The following is a 25383-nucleotide window of genomic DNA, read 5'->3' on the forward strand; positions in this document are numbered from 1 at the left end:
TCGCTGGAGCGTCGCAGTGTGACAGCTCACCAGCAACCTCCTAGCAACTTACCAGCGATCCCTATCGTTGTTGGGATCGCTGGTAAGTTGCTTAGTGTGACGGTACCTTTAGTTCATTTACAAAGCTCACCTGCGGTGAGTTTATTATCTATGCTAATATGGTCCGCATCTTTTAAAAGCACCAATGATAATACCCTAAAACGTATTCAATGCATGTTGATTGGTTTATCTTTTAATCCTATCTATTTCCCAGTTCAATTGATTGTTATTTTGGCATTATAAATACCCCATACTGATCATTATATTCCATGCGCCCTTGGAGAAAGCCACGGCGAAATGCGTCAGGGTGTGAATGGTGAGGCTATAATTTAATTTGGCACTGTGTATGCTATTTCTATAGGCAGGTATGTTCCTTGATGTTATCGTTATCTGATCAATATGGGCTTTATTTTAAGCTCTTTACAATATGAAGTTACTTTGAACGTCCCTGCTTGATTAATACCATCTTATCACAGTTGCCAAGCATATACCATAACCTGTATTCTCTTTTGTGTAAAAACTTTGTATTGGGATATATGATATGTTGTCATGAATTAATGTTATCAGGTTTATGAATTGACAGTTTCCTTCTGCACACTTTTATGGTGTCTATTCTTGGCACCCTCTTTTTTGCACTTTACTCTGCTGTACTACCTTTTAATGATAATTTTTTAAAAAAACTAAAAAAGTTTCTTTTAAATATAATAAAAATTATATACTTCAATGCATCTCGTTTGTTCTTTCTGGGTAGTATTTTAGGTTTAATTCTGCCACTGTGTCACTACCTGGGTATATTGACATTAGAACTGGCTTGTTATGGTTGGTGGCCAAATTGTAGGTTAATAATGAATGTTAAAGGGGTCTCCGGTGACACTGTTATGCCTGATGACCCATGCAGCCAATCAGAGGGCATTTTTGGGCTGCTGCGCTCTCTCTTCTTCCACTTAATGGACGAACCTCAGACAAGCGGAAGTAGTGAGAGCTATCCAATAGAAGCAATGGATTAGCTGCAATGCTCATGTGCAATAACAATGTCACACAAGCCCCTGGAGACCCCTTTAACATTCATCTATTAACCCCTTTAACTAACTCATCTAAGTAAGATTTTCTTTTCTTTTTTTTATAAATGGTTTGGTTATAATATTATATTTTTTATTAACAACCCTCTAAGCCTAATACTAGGGTAATTTTGCCTGTTCTGTAGAGGTCACTCCTCCGCGGTCTCGTTATCACACAGGATTATAAAGTTAAGACCTCTACAAAAATAATACAGGATGTACCATTCTGAATAAGTTATGTCACAGCTCACCTCCTCCCACCTCCCTGCACAATGACCTCTGCACAGATCACAAAGCATGCCTAGAAACCTCTCCTATGGAATTCAATGAACAACTTCAGACTATTGTTTCCCATGGTCTATGTTGTTGCTATGAAGTCAGTGACTTTTGAGAGTGTGAACCGTGATGTAAGGATTGTTTGCAGGTCTCAAGGTCAGAACTCAACAGCCTCATACATGCTTGAGGGGCTGACAAGTTCAGGTCAGGAGACCCCTGGTCAGTTTGTGCATTGTGTGTTTAACAGATATCTTAAAAGGGTGGTCCGAAGTCCAAAGTATTTTCCTCCTAAATCCCTATTTAGTGCCATAATCAAAACTATTTTCTAATATACTTGCATTAAAAATTCCCTCTTCTTCCCTAAATACACAAACTGATTTTCTTTTTTTTTCACTTCCATTTTGATCATGGTTTGTTTGAGAACCACAGTACATGCTGGGATACGTAAAGGAAGCATCATTGGTGGGCAGGGGCTGTGGTCAGTGCCACAGCTTCTTCCTCCCTCCATGAAACGAAGCGTCATCAGTGACACTTGTTTTAGGGGCTGGGTCAGTCCCTTCGTGTTGTGCAATGTGCACAATGACAGTGCACTCTGTTGTTGGATCAGATCAGTAGTAACGAGCCAGGCAGCAGTGCTCATTGTCAGAATACCCAGCTTGCAGAGACCAGTGAGGTCACTTGTGGGGGCAACACTGGTCTCTAACCGGCGGGTATTCTGACCATGCTTTCCTACCGGCTTGTTACTGCGGATCTGAGTCGGCAAAACAAAGCGCGCTTTAACTGCGCTTATCATGCAGGGCACAGCATGTAGGCACTAGCCCAGCCCCTGAAACAAACGTCACTGATAAAGCTTAATTTCAGGTAAGGCCAGAGGCTGCAGCAGTGACCACAACCTCTGCCCCTGATGACACTTCATTTCAGTATCCCAGAATGCACTGGGATTCTCAAACAAAACGTCATCAGAGAGAAAGTAGGGGGAAAAAAATGGAAAAGCAGTTAGATAGTGTAGTTAGGGAATGGTAGGGAATTTTTAATGCAAGTATAATAGAAAATAGTTTTGCTTCTAGATATGGGTGTAGGAAAATTACTTTCGACTTCAGATTAACAATTAGATGAGGACTAAATGACAAACACAAGTTCAAGTAAGTTGACCGCCACCATAATCAGGTATAGGAAATACAATAGAAAATATACTTTAGATTACATTTTTTTAATCAGTATCTGGTTTTAATTATTCAAGTACAATGTAAATGACACATTTCAGTTAGATATTTTTTTTCTAAACCAGGATTTACTAACTCAATAAAGGGCAGGAAAAGATTTTAAGTGCGTTACTCAAAGCTGATTTCATGGACATGTAACCTACAACAGTTTCATCCACTTCTATATAACTCGCATCATTGCTGCACGATGAGGAGAGCACGTACTGAGGGCTGACGACTCCTCCCGTATGTCTCTATTCTGTAATACCCGGGGCAGAGAAGGCCGCGAAAGAGAGGCCTAAATACGACACAAAAGCAGATGGGATTAAGAATTCAGGACGAGTTCCTCGCTTTAATTGAGAGTTCCCGTTTTTAATTCATTAGAAAAATATTTCGTCCCTCTCCAGTGTGAAGAGGGTGATGCTTAGCAGCTCCGTACCATGAGGGGAATGCACTTACTATAGACAGACCTCTACAGCGGGCCATTGAAATGCAGCGGGGCTAATGAGCGGCCACTGAGCCCATCTAAGCTGTATTTAATTGACCTACGCTTGTCAAAATAAGGTATTATATCTAAAAAAGGACGATCACCCCGTACCCCCTCTACAAAAAAAATGGGGGACAGATCTAAGAAAGCTCAGGTGCCAAATAGATGAGTGTCGCCGTCATATTATGTAAGGGCACGTTTTATTGGCTGCAGCAGAAAGTAAAAACTAGCGGAGGGTGTGTGTGTGGGGGGGGGGGCAATGTTACAAGGAGAGAGGCTTGAGGGGGAAATCAGTGAGGTTTAGAATTGTTTTTCGATTGTTTTAATTTATTCTGAGTTGTTTTAAAGATTGTGAAAAATGGACAACACTTTTAAAGGGAACAAACCACCAGGTTTTTGCCCTATAAACTAGAGGCAGTGCCATAATGGCGCTAGGATGCTGATTAAAATGATAACTTTAGTTGAGAAATTCGAGGCTCGTTGGCAGAATAATCCTTGTTCAAACCTTCAGAAATGACATCACTAGTGCAGCGGCTTGAGCATCGAGGCGAGACTTTGTGGGTCGGGTGATCTGCTATCATGCCTCCTCCTACCTTGCCTCCTTTTTTTCATTTAAACTTTGTGCTCCCGCCAGCATTACCAATGTTGGCGGCGCACGCACATTACTAGTGTGATGTTGTCTTCAATAAAATGGCACCGGCATAGTCATATTCATGTACCACGATCTCCGGTGCATTTTATTGAAGACACTAAGGAAATTAATATGAGCGTCGGCGCATGCGCAGATTTAATTTTTGCTTTTTTTTTTTAGCAGCGCATGTGCCGCTGCCATTCATATTAGTTTCTACAATGACCTCAGTAAATTGGCACCGGAGATCGCAGTATGCGCATGTACTGACTCCAGTGCCATTTTATTGAAGACAAGGTGACAATAGCAATAGCGATGCGCATGCGCCGTTAATAGCAGCAATGGCTGTGGGGAGCAAAATTTAAATGAAGATAAGGAAGCAATGCAGGAGGAGGAATCATCACAGAGGATCCAACCCTCAAAGCAAAGCCGCGGTGCTCAAGCCACTTCACCAATTACATACATAATTTCTGAAGGTTTGAACATGGACTATTCTGCAAACAAGTCTCGGATTTCTCAACTAAAGGTATGACTTTATTCAGCATCCTAGCGCTATTATGGCACTGCCATTAGTTTATAGGACAAAAACCAGGTGGTTTGTTCCCTTTAACATTTTCGAAAACTGTGATTGTCTCATATTATTCAACTACAGCACCCTTCCTGTACGCTCAGGTCCAGGGCATCATGACCAGCTCAAAAGTCTGCATATAGAATAACAGAAGAACCCCTGACTGATCAGAGATAAATTCTGTTCTGCTGCATCTGATAGACAGCAACTGATCCCTGTAGGTTGTACAATATTATAATGCATACATGAGCAGAGGATATATAGTATGAATATACGGTGCTTCCTACCCTGGTAAGCATTCTCCACACGCGGCATTCCCGGTCGGTGTGCAGTTGGCTTTCTGGTAGCGGTTGACAGATGCACAGTCTAGGCAAGTCTTGCATTTCTGGAAACCCCAATCTTCCTTAAACCTATTAGGCCGACATGGTAAACAATGTGCGTCCTCTCCGAATCCAAAGCCGCATTCCTAAAAAAAAAAAAAGAAGAGCCATGATAACTAAAAGAAAATCTATTCTATTTGGTCCATGATCCATAATTTTCTGTATTATTTGAGTTAAGCTTAAAGACTTGCAGGAAACTGATCCAACTGTTGTGTCATTAGTCTGTGGCCGCCAAACCGGAGCCCTGCAAAACGCCTACTTGCTGGCATCTCTGGCGCCTCTTCGGATTACCAGGCCTCATTAGATTGCTATAGTGTGGCACGAATCATGAATGACACAGTGTTGGGCATACTAATCCGATGCAGTGCCAGGGATGCCAGCAGCTAGGCGAGTGCTGATATAGCAGAGCTGTGCGAGTATACGTAGCAGAACTGTTTGTGTCTATGTAGCACAGCTGTGTGTAAATATATGAAAGGAAAAAGAACTGGAGCATTCAAAGGGCTGCTTATAAAACATCCAAAACTTTATTGTACATCAATATTAAAAGTAGGTTTCAATTGTTACATGTATGAAAAGTGCTATTGAAGAACAAAGGTGAATAACCACAAAAAGTATGGGGAGCTGAGGTGAAAACCACCCTAGTAAGGGGAAGTAAATTAGACAGGGACCAGGAGAAATAGGTAAATATTCATAAGTGGCCAGCAGGTATGGCACCTTCCCTGATGAAGCCAGACATAACTCGTGTTGCGAAACGCGCGTAGGAAGGCTCCTCTCTTCTGGTGTGGGATGCTTTGGTGACCACCTTCATCATTATGTGTAAGTTCTGGGACTATTACTCAATTTTTTTCATGTGACTGGCTGTGTTTTGGTGCCCCTGCCCTGGTTCAATGGTCTGACGCTGATTGGGCTGTACATCCTGATATACCATGTCAGGATAGGGGCGCCATACCCGCTGGCCACTTATGAATATTTACCTATTTCTCTTGGTCCCTGTTTATTATACTTCCCTGTAAGTTCTGGGACTGTTACTTAACTCTTTCTGGGTGACTGGCTGCGTTTTGGTACCCCTGCCCTGATTTAATGGTCTGACGCTGATTGGGCTGTACATCGTGATATGCCATGTCATATGCTCCAGTTCTTTTTCCTTTCATGTGCCTTATGGAGTGGCGTTGATTTTGATGCGAGATGTGCTTTGGTTCAATAATTTTGTGTGTGTAAATATAGCAGAGCTATGTGTGTATATGTAGCAGAGTTGTGTAGGTAGCAGAGCTGTGTGTGGACACGTAGCAGAGCTGTGTGTGGACACGTAGCAGAGCTGTGTGTGTATATGTAGCACAGCTGTGTGTGTTTATATGTAGCACAGCTGTGTGTGTATATGTAGCACAGCTGTGTGTGTGTGTATATGTAGCACAGCTGTGTGTGTGTATATGTAGCACAGCTGTGTGTGTGTGTGTATATGTAGCACAGCTGTGTGTGTGTATATGTAGCACAGCTGTGTGTGTGTATATGTAGCACAGCTGTGTGTGTGTGTGTATATGTAGCACAGCTGTGTTTGTGTGTATATGTAGCACAGCTGTGTGTGTATATGTAGCACAGCTGTGTGTGTGTATATGTAGCACAGCTGTGTGTGTGTGTGTATATATATGGCACAGCTGTGTGTGTGTATATGTAGCACAGCTGTGTGTATATAAGTAGCACAGCTGTGTGTGTATATGTAACAGTGATGTATGCATATATGGAGCACAGCTGTGTTTCCATATGTAACAGAGCTTTGTGCATATATGTAGCAGAGCTGTGTATGTATATGTAGCACAGCTGGGTGTGTATATGTAGCAGAGCTCTGTGTGCATATGTAGCAAAGCTGAGTGTGCATGTGTTAGCAGAGCTGTGTGTGCATATGTTGCAGAGTTGTGTGTGCATGTGTATCAAAGCTGTGTATGTATATGTAGCACAGCTGTATGTGTATATGAAGTACAGCTGAGTGTGTATATGTAGCACTCCTGTGTAAGAGATATGCAGAGCTCTGGCCTATCAACATCACATCTGAACCAGGGTGCTGTGAATATTTTTGCTCAACTGTAGTATTATGATTGGAATCCTCCTTTAAGCTACATGCGTCCAGTTTTTCGAGGAGACGGAGCTAAAACTGAGTGGAAACTCTCCACATCCTCCTTAAAAAGTCAAAACTCCTCAAAAACTTGAATGTTCTGCTCAGCAATCACTCCGAGTGTACATAGCCAGTTTTTGTTCTAAAAACTCTGCAGAAAGACTCTTCGGAGCAGAAACTCAAAGTTTTTCAGAAGTTTTGATTTTGAAGAATTTGGAGATTCTGCTCCAAAAACTTATCGAAAAACTCTGTGTGCACATAGCCTTAAAAGTTCCAAAAAGGTTGTCGGTGTCACTCTAGCTGCCATGCTCCTGAACTGTTCTGGTGTTGGGAGAAGGTAGAACATGGGAGATGGGTATGGCAGTGAACTAAGACAAATTTAGACAACCGCTGGGTAAACTATAAGAACAAGAAATAAGGTTGTCTCTATGGGAAAAAAAAATCAAACAGACAATGAAGACATAGGGCACAGGGTCTATATTTACAAGGGATTTCTAAAAATGTTGTTTAATCCACTGTTTGAGCAAAGTTTTCTTGGAAGCAAAGTTGTTTCCCAAGTTTTGGAAATACTGTAAATGGCAGAAGGGCCCATACTGCGGGTGCAGACAGGTGGTGTTGCATACATGAAGAAGGGACGAGGGGGGGACTTAATTGGTTTTCTCTGTAGACCAAGATCTAGAGTCTTAATGATCACAGTGTGTGTCAGAAACAAAGGGTTTTCCAGCAGCCTGCAATGTGTTTTTCAGCGCTAATAATCTCCCTTACTCCTATAGCCACAGCTAGCCCTGCACTGGGTTTGAGAAAGCAGGGGGCATTTGAATGATAAAAGAGTTTTCAAGGGCTCCCACCGCTCCATTATCAGCGGCTTATGGCGGAGCTCAGAGAGGTATCCTGCTCTAATGAAGCCAGTGATGTGAACGAGCAGGAACCGCACAGCCTCTATCACACACACACACACACAGGCGCGCACACACATACACAGGTACACACACACACACATGCGCGCACACACATACACAGGATCACACATACACAGGCGCACAGAGGCTCTAACACACACATACAGGCTCATATACACAGGCATACACCCAAACACTCATACAGGCTCACACACACACACAGGCGCGCACACACATACACAGGTACACACACACACATGCGCGCACACACATACACAGGATCACACATACACAGGCGCACAGAGGCTCTAACACACACATACAGGCTCACATACACAGGCATACACCCAAACACTCATACAGGCTCACACACACACACACACACACACACACACACACACACACACACGGGCATTCCACTTCACCCATGTGAAGAGACCACACCTTTCTCAGTGCATTGCCAAAAAAGTGTCCTGTAGAGCTCACCCCTCACAGCAAAGCTCATCAAGTGGGACAATGAGGTAAAGACACAGGGCCGTCTTAAAATAAAGAAAGAGCTCGCAAATTGCACAAAAAAATTGGAAAAAAAATGCTAACATTTTTTTTTTTACATAAAAATTGTCTGGAGAACGTCTTGTTGTGCTACATGTAAAATGGCAAAAAGTTAAAACAGCTTACGTCTTTGGCAATTGTATGCTGTTCTACTATTCTGAGATGCCTATGATAACACTTTTTGTACTTGTTCAGTTGTGTCATAGGGACAATATTTAGACCCCATTTACCATCCACAGTGATCTCTACCAAAATACACACTATCTATAAAACTATGCTATTTAACACTAGAAGTCCCAGAGAGGGGTCATTTAACATTTCTACCTTTGGAACCCAGGGAGCTCGAAATTTCTGGGACTTCTAGTGTTAAAGTCTGATGGTAGTTTTAATTTATATGGGATACATCAATAGTGCACATGAAGATAAGCAGCTTTGTAATATTTCTTATCAGACAAATTGGCTTCTTTCTCCTTCTCCTGGACTGATCTTTTATTCTCAAAATTCTCAATTTATGGGTAAAATCTGTGTTCAGTGAATAGAGATTTTTATATATCTGACATAGGAGATGACAGTTGGTTTTTATAAGATTCTATGTAGAAAGGAGGGCGAGAAGAAGCTGCAGAGGTTACCGTAACTTCTCCATATTTTTCATTGCCAGTCTTTGTGTATACTGGAGTGCACTCAGATGTCATCTGAAGTTTCACCCATAGACTTGTATGGGTGCGTGATCGGAGACAGGCTGCCAATCACAGCATGCAGCGATTTTTCTCTCGTGATGATTTGGCATGAGAAAAATCTCGCAGATTTGCTCTAACTCATTAAATGACATTGGTCTGAGTGCAACAGAAAATTTTCCCACATTGCACTTGTCCAATTTATACGTGACGCCTCAGTGTTTAATTTTCTCGGCTTAGAATCGTCCATTTTATTACGACAATGAGTGATAGTCCAGCTACTTAGCTGAGAAGTCAGTCCCAGATCGCTGCCAGTCATAGCATTTCCTCATTGGTGCATATTGGCCTTGGTTATCTGTGTGCTTTGTTTTAATCCATTGTTGCTAGAAATTTTCACCTCTGACCATTCATTTGCCTTGCCCCTTTGCTTTACTCAGCTATCCTCCTAGTATTCTGACCCCAGACCCTAACCTTAGGGCTGCTTTACATGCTGCGATATCGCTAGCATTTTCTGGCGATGTCGAGCGTGATAGCACCCGTCCCCGTCGTACGGCCGATATGTGGTGATAGCTGCCGTAGCGAACATTATCGCTACGGCAGCGTCACACGCACATACCTGTTCAGCGACGTCGCTGTGACTGCCGTACAATCCCTCCTGCAAGGGGGAGGTGCGTTCGGCGTCTCCGCGACGTCACTAAGCAGCCGGCCAATAGAAGAGGAGGGGCAGAGATGAGCGGGACGTAACATCCCGCCCACCTCCTTCCTTATTGCCGGTGGACGCAGGTAAGGAGATGTTCCTCGTCCCTGCAGTGTCACACATAGCGATGTGTACTGCCGCAGGAACGACGAACAACATCACACCTGCAATGATAATTGGGAAGGGTCCCCCATGTCACCCATTAGTGATTTTGAACGTTTTTGCAACGCTTCAAAATCGCTTATAGGTGTCACACGCAACAACATCGCTAACGCGGCCGGATGTTTGTCACAAATTCCGTGACCCCAACGACATCGCTTTAGCGGTGTCGTAGCGTGTAGAGCGGCCCTTAGTCTTTTACATTCGTTTACGACAATAGAACATGGAATATGATGGTGCTATATAAGCACTGAGAAATACATAACCAATATGGCTGACATTTCAGCTTTCATTGGGGTCGTTACTCCCCTTTCCCAGGATTCGAAATATTATACAGTGGCAAAGCTACAGAGCTTTTAAAACCTGGCTGACAAATCACAATTGAAGCCATAATGGAGATATTCTCGACCTCTGATTATCAGGACAGAAGAATTTGTATACCTTGGTAACAGAAGATGACTCATGTTAGGGTTAACAATGAATCTTAAAGGGATTATTCCAATTGGAACAAGTTATCACTTATCCACAGAATAGGTGATGATAACTAGTAATGAGCAAGAAGAAATGCTTGAGTTCCCCATTGACTTCCATTATACTTGGTACTATAGCATGGTAGGTGTGAAGCCCCACAGGTGTTGTGTCGGTGCATTACCTTCAGGGACTCCACTCGGCTGGATCTTGTCACAGGTAGGAGATCTTCTTCTTGTCGTGACGCCACTCTCAGTATTGCGGTCAGTGGGGACCGCCACTGCAGGTTGAGGGACGCCTGGGGCTGATGGTGAGTGCAGTTAGTTGGAATAGCCTCCTGAGAGTGAGGCAAGCCCCAGGGCCCTGTGTAGGTGCGTAGAACCACAAGGCGCAGAATAACTCCACACAGGCAGAATGTCTTTCAGGGTTTTTACTCACTTCAGGTGGCAGGGTGAGTAACCCGGGCGTAGCTGGGATGAACCAGGCGGGAACCAGGTATCCTTCAGGCTGACTTCTGGTGGTGACTACCAACTCGCCTTCCTTAGCCCTTGGTGGTTTGGGGTGACCCCGACTTTTAGTCCCTATGGGGGTCACCCAGGGAAGTTGCTGAAGCCTCACTCCCCTTCGTTTGCCGTTTGCTTGTGGCCTGGACCAGCTCACTCCAGCTGCTTGCCTCCTGTGAGCTATGGGCCCTAACTGTGGCTACGTGGCTGCGGCTTTTGTGGTATTGTGGTGTGGGCTTTGAGGGCCCCACACCGGCAGGTTTAGCAGGGAAAGGTGGATCTATCCCCGCTCCGGGATCTGCCGCCCGTTTGGGCCTGGTTCTCCCTAGCAGTCTCCTTACTTCCCACTCTGTGCTCTCTCTCTCTAGCTGGAGATGGGTTTCGGGTAGCACTCCTAGGTGACCGTTCTCCCCCGTCGGTAGCCACTGCGCGGACGCTGTCAGACTACAGCAGCCCAGGGGAAGGGGTCAGCTCTCCTCGGAGCTCCCTGGACTCTGCTCTGAACCGGCTCACATCTGGGACCTTCACTGCTGCTCCTGTCAGAGCTTCACTTTCCTGCTCCTCACTCCTCCACACTCTGCTGCAGACTCCTACAGACTGTTTACTCCTCCTTCTCTTTTCCCTTTTGTGCCTGCCTACGCCACCTAGCAACCAGACTCTCTTACCACACCCCTTGAGAGGAGATGGAGGCTTTTGGCCCCCTCCACTATTCCAGTGGAGGTGAAGGCTTTTCCCCCTCCTGGGATCCCCAGGGGTCCTCTCATAGGTACATGTGTGAGACCTGATCACTATGCGCCTGTGTAGTCACACCTCGGTCAGCCTTCTGGATTACCTGTACTGTACTGTCCCCAGCATGGGTGCAGTACTCAGTGGTGCCTGACCAGGTCAGGGGCGCCACATAGGGATCGCTCATCACTAGTTACGAGTACCGAGCACCTGAGCATGGTAGTGCCCACTCATCACTAGTTACGAGTACTGAGTACCTAAGCATGGTAGTGTTCGCACATCACTAGTTCTGAGTACTGAGCTCCCAAGCATGGTAGTGTTCGCTCATCACTAGTTCCGAGTACTGAACACCTGAGCATGGTAGTGCCCACTCATCATTAGTTACGAGTACCGAGCACCTGAGCATGATCGTGCCCGCTCATCACTAGTTACATATACCGAGCACTGGAGCATGGTAGTGTTCACTCATCACTAGTTATGAGTACCGAGCACCTGAGCATGGCAGTGCCCGCTCATCACTAGTTCCGAGTACTGAGCACCTGAGCATGGTAGTGCCCACTCATCATTAGTTACGAGTACTGAGCACCTGAGCATGATAGTGCCCGCTCATCACTAGTTACGAATACCGAGCACTGGAGCATGGTAGTGTTCACTCATGACTAGTTATGAGTACCGAGCACCTGAGCATGGCAGTGCCCGCTCATCACTAGTTACGAGTACCAAGCATGGTAGTGCTCACTCCTCACAGGTTACGAGCACCCGAGCATGGCAGTACTCACTCATCACTAGTGATAACCTTTAGATAGGAGGCTCCAATTGCTGGCACCTCACTGATCACACAAATGAGGCACTGTTATCCCCATTACAATGGAGTGCTAGTGCACATGGTCAATTCATTCCCTATGAGGCTGCTGTAGAAAGCCAAGTACATCGCTCCAGCAGACCCATAAAGAATGAGTGGAGCGGTGGTCTACTCCATACCAACAGGGATAAACCTGCCTTTTTCTGACAACTGGTGTATATATGTATGTATCCTGACGATAGGTGATTATTTTTCTAACCAGACCACCCCTTTACACCCCTTTAATTATAAGTAAAGAAAAAAAAATGTATGAAAAAAACCAAACAGATTCTGCGAAAATTCAATCCCCGCATAAAAGTAACTGGTCTTACAGGAATCTATGTCATTGCACTTTTATGGACACATTCTTTCTTTTACTGAGAGCCAATTCTGCAGCTCCAGAGATGTGCTCTCTCCAGCTGACCGTAAATCTAAACCATCTACATTTTTATTCATCTCTGCTTCAACAGATGTTTGAGGTTACTGCCAAATCCTAAACCTGCAATAAGCCCCAGTACATAATGTCATGCCCCCTGGATCGCTCCTTAAAGTCCACATCTTTTCTACCGCTGCAAAAAAAAAAAAAAAAAGCATTGGAGAATAAAAGATGGTTTCTTTTTGTGTTATGTAACACAGGGAATGAGGAAGAGATGATTGTGATCAAGTGTTTAGTATAACGGAGGTGCCGCTTCATGCTCTTTCGCTATATTGGCATCCAAAAATGAATTTACTTGGCTTTGGTAAAAGACTCTTTACCTGTGATGAACAGAGGCCAGAAAAATCATTTCGATTATATAAATATTACTTTCAAAGTAAAAGAGCCCCTATAAAAGTAATCTAGCCACGAGACAGGCCTGCTAGGAACATTAATGGGATTTTCTGATTTGGAATATCAAACACTATTCTATAGAGTAATTCTGATAATGGGGCTCCCTATTACAGGAATGTGAGCTACCGTGTTTCTCCGAAAATAAGCCCTACCCCTGAAAATAAGCCCTAGCAGGAATTTTCAGCCTTTTCGGAGTAAGTTTTAAAATAAGCCCAGTTAAAGAACATGGCAGGACACTTCATTAAATGAAGCAGACACCCCCAATAGAAAGTAGACAGTCCCCGCAATCATGTGGTGGACCGCATTGAGGACTTGAGGTGGAACAAATCGAGGACTTGAGGTAGAACAAATCGAGGACCTGCGGTGGAACAAATAGAGGACCTGAGGTGGAACAAATCGAGGACCTGCGGTGGAACGCATACACACCACAAACACACACATCCATCCATCCATCCATCCATCCATCCATATATATATACACACGCTGTATATACACACACACACACACACACACACACACACACACACACACACGTCCAGTGATACAGTACTGCTATGGTGACCTGGGACGCTGTGGAATGTGATGATCTGGGATGGAACACATCAAGGATGTGGGGTGGAATGCATACACACTACAAACACACACATTATATATATGTATATATATATCTATTCACACATCCAGTGATACCGTACTGCTCCGGTGGCTTGGGACGCTGTGGAATGTGAGGACCTGCAATGGAACACATCGAGGACCTGCGGTGGAACGCACACACACCACAAACACATATATACACACATACATCCAGTGATACCGTACTGCTCCGGTTACCTGGGACGCTGTGGAATCTGAAGACATGCAATGGAACAAATCGAGGACCTGTGGTGGAACGCACTGAAGCATTTAACCACAGGTCCTCGATGCACTCCCCTGCAGGTCCTCACGTTCACAGAGTCTCAGGTGTCCCTGTCTGCCAGAAGCAGTGTGGCATTACCGGATGTGTGTGTATACAGTTAGGTCCAGAAATATTTGGACAGTGACACAATTTTCGCGAGTTGGGCTCTGCATGCCACCACATTGGATTTGAAATGAAATCTCTACAACAGAATTCAAGTGCAGATTGTAACGTTTAATTTGAAGGTTTGAACAAAAATATCTGATAGAAATTGTAGGAATTGTACACATTTCTTTACAAACACTCCACATTTTAGGAGGTCAAAAGTAATTGGACAAATAAACCAAACCCAAACAAAATATTTTTATTTTCAATATTTTGTTGCGAATCCTTTGGAGGCAATCACTGCCTTAAGTCTGGAACCCATGGACATCACCAAACGCTGGGTTTCCTCCTTCTTAATGCTTTGCCAGGCCTTTACAGCCGCAGCCTTCAGGTCTTGCTTGTTTGTGGGTCTTTCCGTCTTAAGTCTGGATTTGAGCAAGTGAAATGCATGCTCAATTGGGTTAAGATCTGGTGATTGACTTGGCCATTGCAGAATGTTCCACTTTTTTGCACTCATGACCTCCTGGGTAGCTTTGGCTGTATGCTTGGGGTCATTGTCCATCTGTACTATGAAGCGCCGTCCGATCAACTTTGCGGTATTTGGCTGAATCTGGGCTGAAAGTATATCCTGGTACACTTCAGAATTCATCCAGCTACTCTTGTCTGCTGTTATGTCATCAATAAACACAAGTTACCCAGTGCCATTGAAAGCCATGCATGCCCATGCCATCACGTTGCCTCCACCATGTTTTACAGAGGATGTGGTGTGCCTTGGATCATGTGCCGTTCCCTTTCTTCTCCAAACTTTTTTCTTCCCATCATTCTGGTACAGGTTGATCTTTGTCTCATCTGTCCATAGAATACTTTTCCAGAACTGAGCTGGCTTCATGAGGTGTTTTTCAGCAAATGTAACTCTGGCCTGTCTATTTTTGGAATTGATGAATGGTTTGCATCTAGATGTGAACCCTTTGTATTTACTTTCATGAAGTCTTCTCTTTACTGTTGACTTAGAGACAGATACACCTACTTCACTGAGAGTGTTCTGGACTTCAGTTGATGTTGTGAACGGGTTCTTCTTCACCAAAGAAAGTATGCGGCGATCATCCACCACTGTTATCATCCGTGGACGCCCAGGCCTTTTTGAGTTCCCAAGCTCACCAGTCAATTCCTTTTTTCTCAGAATGTACCCAACTGTTGATTTTGCTACTCCAAGCATGTCTGCTATCTCTCTGATGGATTTTTTCTTTTTTTTCAGCCTCAGGATGTTCTGCTTCACCTCAATTGCGAGTTCCTTAGACCGCATGTTGTCTGGTCACAGCAACAGCTTCCAAATGCAAAACCACACACCTGTAATCAACCCCAGACCTTTTAACTACTTCATTGATTACAGGTTAACGAGGGAGACGCCTTCAGAGTTAATTGCAGCCCTTAGAGTCCCTTGTCCAATTACTTTTGGTCCCTTGAAAAAGAGGAGGCTATGCATTACAGAGCTATGATTCCTAAACCCTTTCTCCGATTTGGATGTGAAAACTCTCATATTGCAGCTGGGAGTGTGCACTTTCAGCCCATATTATATATATAATTGTATTTCTGAACATGTTTTTGTAAACAGCAAAAATAACAAAACTTGTGTCACTGTCCAAATATTTCTGGACCTAACTGTATGTGTGTGTGTGTGTGTGTGTGTGTGTGTGTGTGTGTGTGTGTGTGTGTGTGTATGTATGTGTGTGTGTGTATGTATGTATGTGTGTGTGTGTGTGTCTGGTGTGTGTGAATGCCAGCTGGCCGGCACCTGGGGCGGACGACTGTGAAGAAGACAAGAACCTGCAGGGAGCATGTGCTGAAGACCTAGGAGCAACAAAGACATCCAGGGTCTGGTTTGATTCTCCTGGGGGTAGGGGTTTCTGCTTTTTGAGGGGGGTAAACTTAACCCCAACTTGTATTCCCCCAAAATAAGCCCCAGGGCATTTTTCGGGGGGAAAAAAATAATATAAGACAGTGTCCTATTTTCAGGGAAACATGGTCTCAAAGTAAAGAAAAGCTACAAAGTGCACCTCTCGCTCTGGAGGACCTGACACATGTATGGATTACAGGGAGAGCCAAATATCTGCAATGGAAAATGTGTAATACTTTATTTCTCCTGTAGAGGTGATGTAGGGAAATCAAACACTTAGAAGAACCTCAGCAGATTAAGCATTTCTCTAATATATACAGTGCCTACAAGTAGTATTCAACCCCCTGCAGATTTAGCAGGTTTACACATTCGGAATTAACTTGGCATTGTGACATTTGGACTGTAGATCAGCCTGGAAGTGTGAAATGCACTGCAGCAAAAAAGAATGTTATTTCTTTTTTTTATTTTTTTTTTAAATTGTGAAAAGTTTATTCAGAGGGTCATTTATTATTCAACCCCTCAAACCACAGGAATTCTGTTTGGTTCCCCTAAAGTATTAAGAAGTATTTCAGGCACAAAGAACAATGAGCTTCACATGTTTGGATTAATTATCTCTTTTTTCCAGCCTTTTCTGACTAATTAAGACCCTCCCCAAACTTGTGAACAGCACTCATACTTGGTCAACATGGGAAAGACAAAGGAGCATTCCAAGGCCATCAGAGACAAGATCGTGGAGGGTCACAAGGCTGGCAAGGTGTACAAAACCCTTTCCAAGGAGTTGGGCCTACCTGTCTCCACTGTTGGGAGCATCATCCGGAAGTGGAAGGCTTATGGAACTACTGTTAGCCTTCCACGGCCTGGACAGCCTTTGAAAGTTTCCACCCGTGCCGAGGCCAGGCTTGTCTGAAGAGTCAAGGTTAACCCAAGGACAACAAGGATGGAGCTCCGGGAAGATCTCATGGCAGTGGGGACATTGGTTTCAGTCAATACCATAAGTACTCCACCGCAATGGTCTCCATTCCAGACGAGCCCGTAAGGTACCTTTACTTTCAAAGCGTCATGTCAAGGCTCGTCTACAGTTTGCTCATGATCACTTGGAGGACTCTGAGACAGACTGGTTCAAGGTTCTCTGGTCTGATGAGACCAAGATCGAGATCTTTGGTGCCAACCACACACGTGACGTTTGGAGACTGGATGGCACTGCATACGACCCCAAGAATACCATCCCTACAGTCAAGCATTGTGGTGGCAGCATCATGCTGTGGGGCTGTTTCTCAGCCAAGGGGCCTGGCCATCTGGTCCGCATCCATGGGAAGATGGATAGCACGGCCTACCTGGAGATTTTGGCCAAGAACCTGCGCTCCTCCATCAAGGATCTTAAGATGGGTCGTCATTTCATCTTCCAACAAGACAATGACCCAAAGCACACAGCCAAGAAAACCAAGGCCTGGTTCAAGAGGGAAAAAAATCAAGGTGTTGCAGTGGCCTAGTCAGTCTCCTGACCTTAAACCAATTGAAAACTTGTGGAAGGAGCTCAAGATTAAAGTCCACATGAGACACCCAAAGAACCTAGATAACTTGGAGAAGATCTGCAAGGAGGAGTGGGCCAAAATAACTCCAGAGACCTGTGCCGGCCTGATCAGGTCTTATAAAAGACGATTATTAGCTGTAATTGCAAACAAGGGTTATTCCACAAAATATTAAACCTAGGGGTTGAATAATAATTGATCCACACTTTTATGTTGAAAATTTATTAAAATTTAACTGAGCAACATAACTTGTTGGTTTGTAAGATTTATGCATCTGTTAATAAATCCTGCTCTTGTTTGAAGTTTGCAGGCTCTAACTTATTTGCATCTTATCAAACCTGCTAAATCTGCAGGGGGTTGTATACTACTTGTAGGCACTGTATTAGTATTGTAAATTATTACTTTAGCCATGGGAACCTGTTCTCTGCCTCTAAAGAAAGGTGATCAGCTGATATGTCTGGAAAACGTTCTGCCTGACCACACGTATCTTTTGTTGCAGCCACTGCACTACAAATCTAGTATGTCGACCATTTAAAGGGAAGCCAATATCAGAATCTAACAATCTATTGTTTAAATCAGGTTTTTGTGTGTTTAAAAATGTTTCTGGTCTCGCAAATTGGCTGGACTGTCTACGGAATCCATGTCAGGAAGTTGTTAATTTTATTTGTTGTTTAGTTATGTTTTGCAAAAAGTTAATTCATAAGCAATTGATTTGACCAACAAAATCTACTGCTTGATGTATCAACACTAACAAACTGAAGGGTCAAAATATGTGCATTTTCTTAACCTTGTTATTACTATCTATATGTCCTTAAATTTTGTAACGCCTGATTTCAAGATTTGTTAACTACAAAACCTAATAAAAATCATTTGAATAGAAAAATAATGTGTTGAGGTATTTTTATATTACAATCAAATGAGTAATCTTGCCATTTTTCACAAGCCACTGGAGATTTTTTTAGGCTGTCCTTTCAGGAAGAGTTTACAGCAGTTTCCTTATCATCAGAGGCAGGATTACAATGACAGGTTACACCTCTAAACAAAGTTGATAACACAGGTTCCACCAATCCCAATAATCGATGTCACAGCTCTCCATCTCTTTAAAATGATTTAAGCACATGCTTATTAGATGCTTCAATACAATACATAGGGTCGGAGTCAGTTCATTGTGACTATCTTCATGTGTTGTTTCCTGTGACAACAGGAAGTTACATAGGTTAAAAAACCACCTAGTTCCATCTAGTTCAACCTTCCTCCACCAATTATACATTTTGTCTTTAAATCATTTATAACCAACAATGTTGTGTGTACTGAGGGAATCATCCAGCCCTTTTTTAAAAGCTGTTATAGTATCTGCCATTACTACCTCTTGTGGTAGGGCATTCCACAGTCTGACTGCTCTAACTGTAAAGAACCCTTTCCTATTTAGCTGCCGGTATCGCTTTTCTTCCACTCACAGTGAGTGCCCCCTGGTCCTTAAGCGGGCTTTACAGGCTGTGATATCAGTACAGATATCGCTAGCATGGGTACCCGCCCCCATCTGTTGTGCGACACGGGCAAATCGCTGCCCGTGCCGCATAACATGGCCCAGACCCGTCACACATACTTACCTGCCCGGCGACGTCGCTGTGACCGACGAACCGCCTCCTTTCTAAGGGGGCGGCTCGTTCAGCGTCACAGCGACGTCACAGAACCGCCGCCCAATAGAAGCGGAGGGGCGGAGATGAGCGGGACGTAACATCCCGACCACCTCCTTCCGCATAGCGGCCGGGAGGCAGGTAAGGTGAGGTTCCTCGTTCCTGCGGTGTCACACAGAGCGATGTGTGCTGCCGCAGGAACGAGGAACAACTTCGTTACTGCTGCAGTAACGATATTTGAGAATGGACCCCCATGTCACCGATGATCAATTTTGCACGTTTTTGCGACGATGCAAAATCGCTCATACGTGTCACACATAGTCACGCAACGGCATCACTAATGCGGCCGGATGTGCGTCACAAATTCCGTGACCCCAACGACTTCGCATTAGCGATGTCGTAGCGTGTAAAGCCCCCTTTAGTATTGTCTTTGGAAGGAATAAGTAATGTGCCAGTCCTTTATATTGACCACACATTTATTTATACATATAAATGAGATCTCCTCTGAGACGTCTTTTTTCTAAGAAAAACAAATGTAATGTTTCCAACCTCTCATCATACGGAAGGCCTCCATTCCTTGTAGTAGTCTAGTTAGCCACCTTTGAACTGACCCTAAGGGCGGCGTCACACGCGCTGATATATCGTACAATCGCATGAGCGATCGCACCCGCCCCCGTCGTTTGTGAGTCACGGGCAATTTGTTGCCCATGGCGCACAAAGTTGTTTACCTCCGTCACACGTACTTACCTCCCGAACAACCTCGCTGTGGGCAGTGAACATCCTCTTCCTGAAGGGGGAGGGACGTTCGGCGTCACAGCGACGTCACACAGCGGCCGCCCAATAGAAATGGAGGGGCGGAGATGAGCGGGACATAATATCCCGCCCACCTCCTTCCTTCCGCATTGCTAGCGGGATGCAGGTAAGCTGTGTTCGTCATTCCCGGGGTGTCACACGGAGCGATGTGTGCTGCCTTGGGAACGACGAACAACCGGCGCGCAGAAGGAGGAACAACTTTATGAAAATGAACGACGTGTCAACGAGCAACAATAAGGTGAGTATTTTTGCTCGTTCACAGTCATTCGTAGCTGTCACACGCTACGATATCTCTAACGATGACGGATGTGCGTCACGGAATCCGTGACCCCGACGACATATTGCCCGATATATCGTAGCGTGTGACGCCGCCCTAACTTCTCAATGTCCTTTTTAAAATATGGAGCCCAAAACTGGATCCCATATTCCAAATGTGGCCTTACAAGTGATTTAAAGAGGGGTAACAATATGTCGGGATCACAGGATCTAATCTCTATATTTATACACCCTAAAATCTTGTTTGCTTTAGCAGCTGCTGTCTGACATTGAGTGCTGCTGCTCAGCTTATTTGTAACCAGAATACCCAAGTCCTTTTCCTGTTAAATGTTACGAGTCTAAAAAAGCCCCAGTGGCCGGTGTGAAAATTATCTTCACTCCTTGTGGAGCATTTTAAATAGATTTTCTATGATTCACACAAGCAAACAATATACCTTTGATAGCTCCATGCCGGGGCCACACTGTCTGCAGGGTCGACAGTTTCCAGTGTAGTCAAAGTATTCCTGCTCTTTGCAGTCTCCAACTTCACAAAGTGCTCTGGGAACCTAAGTAAAAATAAATTAAAAAAAGTTAATCATTGTTTCTTTAGTAAAAAAAATAAATAAAAATAAATCCACCTGGAGATGCCATATTCAAAATGATGCATTCATGTATGTCATCCGAGGTTGTCAAAGACTGGCACCAGCATGTAACAAAACACGTGTAATCTAGTTTCTTCATATTTGGAGCACAGCTGACATAAAAATGAATGCAAACATTTTTTAAAGTCGCATTAGGTTAATAAAAAGTGCTCAAAATATGGTACTTAGCAAAAATATAATCCTATATTCACATTTTATTGTGAAGAAAACTACAAAAATTACAAAATAATTTAAAACTTCAGTGTGCATATTTATTCACCCCCCTAAAGTCAGTACATTGTAGACCTTGCTTTTCCAGCAATTACATGTGTAAGTCACTTTGTATAAGTCTCTATGAGCTTTCCACATCTTACCACTGGGATGTTTGCCCATTTCTCAAGGCAAAACTGCTCCAGCTCCTTTACGTTAGATGGTTTCCTCTGGTGAACAGCAATCCCCAAGTCTGACCGCAGATTCTTAATTGGATTAAGGTCTGGGCTGTGACTCTCCAATACATTTACACATTTCTCCTTAAACAAATCAAGTGTTGCTTTAGCAGTAGCTTTGGGTTATTGTCTTGTTGGAAGGTGAACCTCTGTCCCAGTCTCAAATCAGTGACAGGCTACAACAGCTTTTACTCAGGAATATTCCTGTATTTCGCACCATCCATTTTCCCATTGACTTGGACCATTTTCCTTTTCCCTGCTGCAGAAAACCATCCCCACAGCATGATGCTGCCACCACTATGTATCACTTTGAGGTTGGTGCTCTTGGGGGGGGTGCTGTGTTAGTTTGGCACCAGATATAGCGTTTACCTTGGTGGTTACCACAGTACCTTCCTGCATACATTTGAGGAGTCTCTCAAATGTATTTTAGCAAAACCAAAACGAGCCTTTCAATTTTTGTCTGTAAGTAAAGGCTTTTTTTCTAGCCACTCCATTTTATGATAATGGATGTCATGGTGCTCCAGGGATCATCAGAGATTGGGATTTTTTTTTTAGAACCCAACCCTGACTTGAATATCTCAACAACTTTGTCTCTGACTTGTTTGGGGATCGCATTGGTCTTCCTAGTGTTGTATGGTTAGTAGTACCTCTTGCTTTATGGTGTTGCAGCCTATGTGGCCTTTCGGAAAAGGTGCATACATATTGACAGACCCCAGGACACTTAGATTGCACACAGGTGGGACTTCCTTTCACTAAACATGTGATTTATGAAAGTAATTGCTTGTACCAGAAATTTTATGGGGCTTTATAGCAAAAGGGGTAAATATATATGCACATGACTATTTTTATGCTGACATTTTTTGTTAAAGGGGTTGTCTGGTCTAATTCCACAAGTGTGCAGTCACTCTATATGTCACTATGTGACTGCAAACTTGTAAATGCTCACATCGTATGCACTGTGCGGATGCTCCGGTGTTAAGAGCTGGGAACGACGATTACTTGGCCGTGAGTATGTAATATGCATATTCCTGGACAGATTTCAACTAAATTGATGCGGCGTCACTCAATTCAAGTGTACTGAGCGAGGCTGCGCTCTTCTAGTCAGATTTTGGTCAGAATTAGGCATATCTCATACTTGCAGCCATGTCACCACCGTTCCCCGCTCTGACACAAGTCTGCATTGATCGCATAGATTTACAGCAGACTTGTGGATTTACACCAGTCAACACCTTTAATAAGATTGGCTGTATGTTTAGGGTTGTGGTCCAAATGAAGAATATATTCAGAGCCGGTCAGATGCCTCCCTGATGGTATTGCATGTAGGATCAATATCTGCCTTTATTTCTCATCATTCAGGACACCAATTAATGGACAACATTGAGGACTAAAGGCCGCTACGATTTATCTGACGATCTCGGTAGTGATGTGACACGCCCAGATCGTAGTTACGATTTGCCAAGATCGCTCATAGGTCGTTTAATAGCGGTCACACGTACAAATCTCACAAACAACGCAACATAGTTCAGCGATATATTGTTTGACCAAGGCGGTCGTGTGGATGTTGTTGGTCGTTTGCAGGGTGTCAAACATAGCAATATGTCTGCTGCGTTCCAAACGACGAACAATATTTTGAAACTCAACGACGTGTCAACGATCAACGATTTTCAACCTATTTGCGATCGTTCGGAGTCGCTCGTAGGTGTCACACGCAACGCCGTCGCTAACGATGCCGGATGTGCGTCATGGAAACCGTGACCCCGACGACATATCATCAGATAAATCGTAGCGTGTAACGGGGCCTTTAGCCAAGGAAACTTAATGCAGTAGAGGAAAGACATATCATACTTACTTTTCTTTGAGATTGGAAGATGTTTAGTTTTGCCATGAGATGAAGACTGGCAGCATTCAGACCCAGCTATACCCATCTACTGTTTGGCATAGTCTGGCCAGAAGTGGTCTTCATGAGAAAACCATATATTCAATATGGAAAAATTACGAAATTATTCAATATTGAACAAAAACATAGGAACTGTGGTGCAGAAAAAAATGGCAGCAGGTGCCCTAGACTGATGAGTCGATATGTCAAATATTTGGTTGCAACAGAAGGCAGTTTATTCATTGAAGGGCTGGAGAGCGGCACAATAGTGAGTGTCTGCACTCATCAGCAGTGCAGCATGGTGGAGGGTCCTGCAAGTTTGAGGCTGAAACTCAGCCATTGGTGTTGGGGATTTGGTCAGGATCAATGGTGTCCTCAATGCTGAGAAATACAGGCAGATACTTTTCCATCATCCAGTACCATCATGAAAGCATCTGACTGACTCTACATTTATTGTGCAAGAGGAAAACAAACCCAAACATACAGCCAATGTCATTAATAACGATCTTAAGTGTAAAGAAGAACAAAGAGGTGATGATATTGCCTCCAAAGAGCCTCAGGCTCTGTCTGGGATTACATAAAGAGAAAGAAGGATTTGTGCAAGAGGATCTGTGGTTAGGTCTCCAAGATGTTTGGAACAACTTTCCTGCAGAGTTCCTTCAAAATCTATATGCAAGTGTTCTTTGAAGGATTGGGGACAAAGGGCGGTCACACCAAATACTGAAATTATTTAGATTTCTTTTTTATTCATTCAGTTTTATTAACAGGTCTATTTTTTTAAAGCACTCTTACTTTGCAGCATTTTTTCTAAAACGCTTGCACAGTCTTGTACATTTCCGGTGTGACGCCTATAATGTAGGACTCATCTTTTACTGTATAAGAGGTCTGGTTTCTTGGATTTATCTTTTTGAGGTTTTCTCTAGTCCTACATGTATCATCAGCTATCAGCATTTCATATTCTCAGAAATGACCCTAAGGGAAGGTGCTAAAGTTTCTCTGTGATTCATTACGTCAGGATCATTTTCTCCTAGGTAGACAGATGTAACGCCTCTCGGTGCAATACATAGACGTCTTAGGCGGGCTTTGCACACTACGATATCGCAAGTGCGATGTCGGTGGGGTCAAATTGAAAGTGACGCACATCCGGCGTCGCAGGCGATATCATAGTGTGCAAATCCTTTTTGATACGATTAACGAGCACAAAAGTGTCGTTATCATATCATCAGTGTAGGGTCCAACATTTCCATAATGCCGGTGCAGCGACAGGTACGATGTTGTTCCTCGTTCCTGTGGCAGTATACATCGCTGTGTGTGAAGCCGCAGGAGCGAGGAACATCTCCTACCTGCGTCCCGGCTGCAATGCGGAAGGACGGAGGTAGGCGGGATGTTTACATCCCGCTCATCTCCGCCCCTCCGCTGCTATTGGCCGCCGGCCATGTGACGTCGCTGTGACGTCGTACGACCCGCCCCCTTAGGAAGGAGGCGGGTCGCCGGCCAGAGCGACGTCGCAGGACTGGTGAGTGCATGTGAAGCTGCTGTAGCGATAATGTTCGCTACGGCAGCTATTACAAGATATCGCTGCTGCGACAGGGGCGGGGACAATCGCGCTCGGCATCGCAGCATCGGCTTGCGATGTCGCAGCGTGCAAAGTACCCCTTAGGTCGCGGACAGCAATGTTCAGCTTATTCTTGCTAAGTGAATAGTTTGAGCAAGTACCCCTGGATTGTATGTGAGGGTAATTTTTTTTAAAAAAATTATTACGTAGAAACCCGTAGGCTTTTCCATATAGTTGGCTGCTAAAAACAACTTGACTATGTTTCACGGTTAATGTTTTGGTGTTTTTTTCACAATGTAAATCAATGAGGACTTACTCATACTTGAGAGCCATATGTTCCCCACAGGCAAAAAAATTATTTGAGGTGTGAACACAACCCAACCTGGAATGTGAGCCCTGAAATTACATACGCGTTTACTGATCAATAATAAACTGAGATATATAGGGGTCCCGAGATCCAAGAAGACTACATATACCCCCCCAAAAATGAGATCTTAATGCCATCTGCTCCGATCCAGCTTAAAGAATGAGGTCACCTAAAAATTTAAAGGACCCCTTCCTTCCTTCAGGGTACAGTATGGACCCCCATACATATAATCCTCTGATGAAATAAATTACTATCACAATAAACAATGAATGTGCT

At 43.9% G+C, this 25383-nt stretch overlaps 1 protein-coding gene across 2 annotated transcripts in view; it reads right to left on the reverse strand.

Moving 5' to 3' along the window:
• Window positions 1-25383, reverse strand: part of TNFRSF19 (TNF receptor superfamily member 19) — a 149448-nt gene that overhangs the window by 59936 nt on the left and 64129 nt on the right. For both annotated transcript variants that reach the window (XM_075337385.1, XM_075337386.1), the window contains exons 3-4: window positions 20678-20788; window positions 4546-4724 (exon numbers count right to left, since the gene is read on the reverse strand). In XM_075337385.1, the coding sequence (XP_075193500.1) occupies window positions 4546-4724; window positions 20678-20788 (290 nt within the window). The remainder of the gene's footprint in view (window positions 1-4545; window positions 4725-20677; window positions 20789-25383) is intronic.

The sequence above is a fragment of the Anomaloglossus baeobatrachus genome, chromosome 2 (genome assembly GCF_048569485.1).
Source record: "Anomaloglossus baeobatrachus isolate aAnoBae1 chromosome 2, aAnoBae1.hap1, whole genome shotgun sequence".
NCBI lineage: Eukaryota > Metazoa > Chordata > Amphibia > Anura > Aromobatidae > Anomaloglossus > Anomaloglossus baeobatrachus.